Source organism: Leuciscus leuciscus, assembly GCF_965113295.1.
Source record: "Leuciscus leuciscus genome assembly, chromosome: 18".
Taxonomy (NCBI): Eukaryota; Metazoa; Chordata; class Actinopteri; order Cypriniformes; family Leuciscidae; genus Leuciscus; species Leuciscus leuciscus.
Genome location: NC_138742.1, coordinates 4409613 through 4416967, shown reverse-complemented (window position 1 = coordinate 4416967; position 7355 = coordinate 4409613). Strand labels below are relative to the sequence as shown.

The 7355-nt window shown below is 39.6% G+C and overlaps 1 protein-coding gene across 1 annotated transcript in view; it reads right to left on the bottom strand.

The window, feature by feature from the left end:
• Nucleotides 1-3508, bottom strand: part of LOC309480950 (uncharacterized protein) — a gene marked incomplete at its 5' end in the record, with an annotated part of 5086 nt that extends 1578 nt beyond the window's left edge. Inside the window, 2 exons of the mRNA XM_082145714.1 lie at nt 1495-1695; nt 3490-3508. Of these exons, the coding sequence (XP_082001840.1) occupies nt 1495-1695; nt 3490-3508 (220 nt within the window). The remainder of the gene's footprint in view (nt 1-1494; nt 1696-3489) is intronic.
• Nucleotides 3509-7355: the final 3847 nt, after the last annotated feature.

Genomic DNA, 7355 nt, shown 5'->3' with positions numbered 1-7355 from the left:
TATTAATAAGGTGTGTACAGAATTTGATCTTTTAATATGACTAGCCTACATTGAGCCGTTAAGCGTTTTTCACGTTAAAGGGATAGTTCACCCAAAAATGAAAATTAGCTCATGATTTACTCAAGTTATCCTAGGTGTATTCAAGGCCTTCTGAAGTGAAGCGATGCGTTGGTGTAAGAAAAATATCCATATTTTTAACTCATGTAATGCCGTATGCATCGATTTAGCCATAAGAGAAACACTTGAACTTAACGCTCAACGTAATGACGGCAATTGATGCCTCTCACAGTTCAAACACACAGGGCTGGGCAACTGCGTTCAACATCACGTTGTGCGTCCAACGTAATTACACTTCACTTCAGAAGGCCTTTATTAACCCCCCAGAGCAGCGTGGAGCACTTTTATGATGGATAGATACACTTTGATGGACTTCCAAAGACATGCATCCATTCACTGCCATTATAAAGTTGGAAGAGTCAGGACATTTTTTAATATAACTCTGATTGTATTCGTCTGAAAGAAGAATGTCATATACACCTAGGGCCCTATCTTGCACCCAGCGCAATTGACTTTGTACACCGACGCATGTATCATTCCTATTTTGCACCCGCGCACAGCAGACTTTTCCCTCCACAGACGCACGTCGGTAAATTAGGGAATGAACTTGCGCTCCCGGAGGAGGTTCAGCGAAAAGAGGAGGCGTGTTCCGGCGCAAACGTTCCCTGGTGCTATTTTGCAGGTCTAGAAAACAATTCTGCCACAGACCAGGAAAAACCTAGTTTAAAGTCAGTGGCGCGTTACGCATGTTATTCAGATGCTATTTTAAGGGCGCATGCTTGGCCATAATCAATGTAGCGTGTGCACAACGCACATACACTTTGCTTCTCTCATCTACACAGACGCAGCAGTTCTCATTTTTAGAAAACCATACATTATTACAAGGAAAAATATTAACACACGACACGAGGGAAATCATTGGCATAAATGAAAAATTAGGCATAAATCTAGCTTACACATTTACCCAAATTATCATACGCCTGTTTAACCGAAGCTAATTTGGGTGTGTTTCTCCATCCCCAATGTCACTTCTCTGTGTTTTACGGCCCTGACGAGAACGTCGGTCTCCTCGGCTGTGAACCGCTCCAGGTGTGCGCCTGGCAAATCCGCCGTTATAATAGCAATCCGCCATGGAACAAGCGCGCCTGCTCTTAAAGGGAATGTGAGATGACGCTCTGATTGGTTTATTTCACGTTACGCCCAAACCACACCTATGAATAATGAAGCTACTTCAGACCAACCCATTTTAGATTTGCGTCGGGCGCAAGAGTCATTTATCCCGCCGGTATAATAGCAACAGCGCCCGAGATCCGGCCACAAAGTTACTTGCGTTTCGCGCTAGATACTTGCGTTTCAGATCGTTAAAATAGGGTCCCTAGGATGACTTCAAATTTGAAATTGTGATAAAAGGCTTGACGAGGTATTTAATAATCTTACCGTCAGTTGTGTCTTTCTCAGGAGTCTTCACAGGTGAAGCATCGGTGTGACTCCCGCTTCTCCACTTCCTCATCGGTTCATCAGTGTTACTCCCGCTTCTCCTCTTCCTCATCGGTTCATCAGTGTGACTGTCGCTTGTCCTCACGGTCTTCCGGTCTTCCAGGTCTTCTTGAGTCGGGTTCATAAAACCAGGCTGCAAATCTAGAAAAACATGGCAACAGTTAGATTGAGCATAATCACTATGAGTGGCTTATTACAGAAGATAGTCCTATTTACTGCTAGCATCTCTTCACTAAAAATACAAATATGACTAATTCAGTTGTAAATAAATGCCAGAAAATGTACAGATTGACACTGTTAAATACGTTTAAGGCCTGTTAAAGATTAAAACATTTGGTAAACGCTTTATATTCAGTGTTGGGTAAGTTACTCTAAAAAGTAATTAATTATTAGCTGTAACATCTTGATACACTTGTAACTCTTGAAACGTGTAAATACTCTCTCTAAAAAGTAACGCGTTACTAATTACTTTCTTTGTATCTGTTTGCAATCTGATCATTTAAAGCCGCTAAACTCTGAAAGTTTTTAGTCCAAGGATCCAGTTAGTGAAAGCGTTCATGCATTGAGTCCGAAACAGACAAACACCAGAGATGGCGGAGAGAAGAGAGACTCGCGTCCAGTTTTCAGACATTATTCCTTCCTTCTCATATTCACAGACTGTTTCTGAGGTTTCACAGCTGAGATACAGACTGAGGAGACAGAGCTCACATCAGACCGGCAGATCAAATCATCATCTGATGTCTGAGCTTTATGATGGTAAACTACGACTCTCGGCTCAGGGACAATCAATCATGGAAAAGATTCTTTACTGTTGATTCTCAGAGGAGCTTCACAATGGCTCGTCAATAAAACACCTCGAGGGTACATCTAAAGTTTTATTCTCTCCAGAACATCAATCACTCCATAGGAGCATCAGACTGGCTTTGGTGAGAACAGAACTTTAGATGTTTCCTCGAGGTGTTTCAACTGACGGCCCATTGTGAAGCTCCTCTGAGAATCAACAAAGAATATTTTATACTTCATATTTATGTCATTTTGTATCTCCAGTAAATGCATCTTGATTTAAGAATCTTTAGACATTTTTATTTTTGCAGTGTTGGCAAGTTTTTTTGTTTTCCAAAAATGAATAAAAAAGTTATGGAAGCTTGTTTTCGCCACAGAATAAAAAATTAAAAAATCTGACAATTTCTTAATCTCACAATTCTTATTTTTTTTTCTGAATTGCATGATATAAACACAATCCTGACAAAAAAATTAGTATTCCCCCCTCAGAACTGGACTAGGCTATATAACTCACACGGAGAGAGAAAAAGGTCACAATCGCGAGTTATAAAGTCATAATTTGCCAGTTATAGAGTCAGAATTGCGTGATATAAACTCAAACCTGCGAGAAACTGTTTATATCACGCAATTCTCACTCAATTAACTTGCTATTCTTACTCTATAACTTGCAATTCCGACTTTATAACTCGCTATTTGAGGGGGAAAAACTCAGAAATGTGAGATAAAAAGTCGCAACAATATTTTAAATTGTTTTATTCCGTGGCAGAGCTTCCACAAAAAGTAGGCTAATGTAAAAATAGTTGTTTAAAGCCACGTTGGGTCAAATATGGACAAATCCAACCGTTGGTTTAAAAATGTTTTATTACATTTAGGTTGGGTTTGTCCATATTTGACCCAAACATGGGTTGAAACAACTCAGCATTTTTTTTAGAGTGTTGTAAATCGTACTTTACAAGACCGAAGAGTTGCTAATAGCGTTTCTCATTGTGTTTCTCCATAGACATGTACATCAGAGAACGTGATGTATTGAGTTCCCTTTAATTTATTCCGTCGGTTTCCTTTACTTGGTCTTAAAAGGGTCTTAAATGCACTTTCATGAAACCTGCATAAGCCCTGTTATCTAAAGAGATAGTACTTTTAAATCGTACTTACCATTAGCATTGCCTTCCATCTTGAGAGAGAGAGAGAGAGAGAGAGAGAGAGAGAGAGAGAGAGAGAGAGAGAGAGAGAGAGAGACAGAGACAGAGACAGAGAGAGAGATGCAACAATGAAGACCTTTACACAAACTGTGATGCCTCAGGCTGTCCCCATTGATGTGTGCTTATCATGTCTTTCTGATCACCATCATATCTTCAGAGAAAGAAGTTCCTTGACAATCGTTAATGTTTCAGGATATAGAGTGACAGACAAGATTTGCCTCTATGCATTATGTCCTAAAATGATTGTGTCTCCCCTGAATTTGCTTTTGTTTCGCATCTGAACTGTCTACGGGTGCAAAGCCTTTCTCACCAGGGATCAGTCATCATGTGTAAAGATGAAAACACTGATGCGCTAATGAAATTACTCCTGAGAAATCTCAGCGGTTTATAAATACACAATAGGTCTCTGTGCAGAAATAAATAAATAAATAAATAAATAAACAAACAAACAAATCATGTAATATAATTTCTAAGCTGTTTTGAACACACGCACACACACACACACACGCACGCACGCACGCACACACACACACACACACACACACACACACACACACACACAGACACAGTTGGCTCCATAAAATTAACTAATCTCTAATTAGCTCAAAAACGGTGCTTAGTCGTATTAGATATACAAAAGATGAAATCAGCACTTTTGTCCATCCACATGAAACATGTCGACAACGTTTGTCACAATGTTGTTTAAAGAAATCTGTGTGTTTAAAAAAAAAAGAAACTGGAAATATTTCATTTATTTGATAAAGATTCCAATCGTGAAGGTGTGTGTGTGTTTGACGGCGCACAGATGCAGCTCTCGCAGGGATGGTCAGATGAGGACTCCACATTCCTCTTATTCAGATGAAGTTGTATCATTTAGAAAATCTGCACACATTTCCAGGGACGAGATGTGCCTCTGTGGTCCATGACGCCGCATTAGTAAAGTTCGTCTTGAGCGAATATTTCATTTTACTCGTATTAATTCAAAGCCTGATCTTACTTTCTCTACGGTAGCTATGATCTATTGCACATATAAGGTGTATATCATTTTTACTTCTCTTGTATCTCTCGAACTATCCTTAATCAGTGTGGAAACACACGGGGTGAAACCCTTTACTGAGGATATACTAACGGTTATCTACTCAAAATATATGTAGAAGTTTAAAATGTTAGCATTGTGTGTGTGTGAGTATGTGTGTGTGAGTGCATGCGTGTGTGTGCGTGTGCAAATATTAGTGTGTGAGTGTTTGAGTGTGCGAGTCTATAGGTGTGAGTATGAGTGTGATCGTCTGTGTCTGAGTGTGTGTGTGTGTATGAATGTGTGTGTGTATATGTGTGTTTGAGATTGTGTGCAGGGTTCCCACACCTTGGTTAACTTCAAATTCAAGGAATTTCCAGGTCCAATACCCTCAAATTCAAGGACTTAATGTGGGGACACATTTGTTGTGTCCAACAACAAACGTTGAGGAATCGTAGTTTCATGCGCGTGAACGTCATGGCAACGTACAAAGTACCTCACGCGGGAACGCATAAATGCGCGTAACTAAATCAAGCAAGCTAGCGTGCATAGGCCATGAAGTGTTGGTGAAATAACACATTAGCGGACCTGAGGGAATATGGAATTTTTTCCAGAAAACTTCTTGCACAAAATACATTCAAGCACTTTCAAGGACCTGTATCTATGTGTGTTTATTTTCAAAAACTTTCCAGGGCCTTGAAATTTTTTTTTTCAGATTCACAAACTTTCAAGGATTTCAAGGACCCGTGGGAACCCTGTGTGTGTGTGTGTGTGTGTGTGTGTGTGTGTGTGTGTGTGTGTGTGTGTGTGTGTGTGTGTGTGAACAGGAATTGAGGGTGAAACAGGAATCACTACAGTGTTGGGGGTAACGAGTTACAAAGTAACGGATTACAGGAACGATATTACTTTTTTGGGTAACGAAATAAAGTAACGCATTACACTAAAAATATCGGTAACTACACTACTTTACTAGACTATAGGAACGCGCTTTCCTGCGTTACCCAAGTCGTGTTTGCCTGCGTGTAAAGCTCTGATCTGTTTGTGCTGCGTGCATGTCTGTCTGTGTGTGTGTGTGTGTGTGTGTGCGCGTGCGCGCGCTTGCACCGTTGTCATAGAGATCGATTTGAGTGACGTAGCTGCTGGTGCGAAGGGGAGCGGGAAATGGAGACGGAGACGGAGACAGGGGGGTTTCGGCCAGTGGCGATATTCACATTACTTTAAGTTTATTGCTCGAAAGGACAAAAATATTCGCGTGAAATGCACTTTATATGCTCAGGCAGCAAGTACTGGCCATCGGGACTACCGGGAGATTCCCAGTGGGCTGACGTGCCTTTTGGGTCGACATCTCAATTTTTTTTTTTCTGTTTTTTTGTTTGTTTTTACGGACCATAAAACTCGTACATCGGCGGCACATTCGTTTTGCTTAATTGGCGGCGTGGGTTAAGTAAGTGCGTGCCGGTGTAATGCATTAGTTAAAAAAGTCTTCGTCAGTTTTTTTTTTCCTGATAGCTGACCGGCCCATGAAACACCTTGGCCCATTGGATCTTTTCTTGATTGACACTGGGCTGGTCCAATCACATCTTTAAACACCTCCCCCTTTGGGCTTTGAGCGAGCGTGCAAGTGCGTCAGTGTGTATCTGTCAAAATAGTCTGAGAGATGGAGAAGAAACACAAGGAATGTGCAGAGAAAATTAGCGTGAAAAATAGACACAGCACAAATGCACTGAAAAATAAAGGAAACTTTCATAATTAGTTTTGTACTAATTATGAAAGTTTCCTTTATTTTTCAGTGCATTTGTTTTACAATAATATATGCATATTAGTGTGCTATTATTATTATGGCCAAAATGCCAGGGCCGATTTTTTTTTTGTCCCAGTTCAGCCCTGATTATGTGTCTACCACCGCAGACATTTGTCCTTTATCCTGTTGTTTGTGGATTTTACAGTGAGGCATATTTCTTTGTGCAGAGTCTGCAGACATGGATATTGTTCTTTCATATGGTTTTACATGCCATTTTGTATAGGCTACATTTATAAACACTATGCGGATAGGCTAAGTGATGATAGGGCTATGATTTTTGTCCGTATCTACAGGGTAAATTAAGAAATGGGAAAGTAAAGTAATAAGTAGTGAAGTTACTTTTCAAATGCAGTAACTAGTAAAGTAATCTCATTACAATTTACAGAAGTAACTAGTAACTAGTAACTAATTACTTTTTTTGAGTAACTACCCCAACACTGAATCACTATCAGCCGATGGTTCCTTAAAAACATAAAAAGTTAAAATCAAAATGTGAACGATGTGATACCATAGATTCTTACAACTGTTCACCAATCAGCCATAACAATAACAGGGCAGAGCTAAAACTACACCCTGCAAAGTGGCCAAATGGTGATTAATGGCTCTATTCAGATGCACTTACGGCACACTGTGGAAGATAATGTGTGTGAAACTAAGTTAATGGCTTGTGTTAACTTGTTAAGCTACTTTAACTGTTCATAAATCACCCGTAACAATAACACGGCATAGGTAAAACAATACCATGAAAATTAGTGAAATGTCTCTATTCAGATGCACTTATGGCACACCGTGGAAGATAATATGACAAATTAATTTATGAGCTTGTGTTAATATGTCGAGTTACTTGTATAGACCCATCTGAACAATCAGTGGCCACTTTAAAAAAAGGCAAAATGTTTCTTTTAATTCTGAAATTTAAAAAACATTCATTTGTATATTTACCCTGATAGATTTGAAGAGCTCTCCTTCCTTTTTAAGCAAAGTAAAATTTTGTAAGCATTAT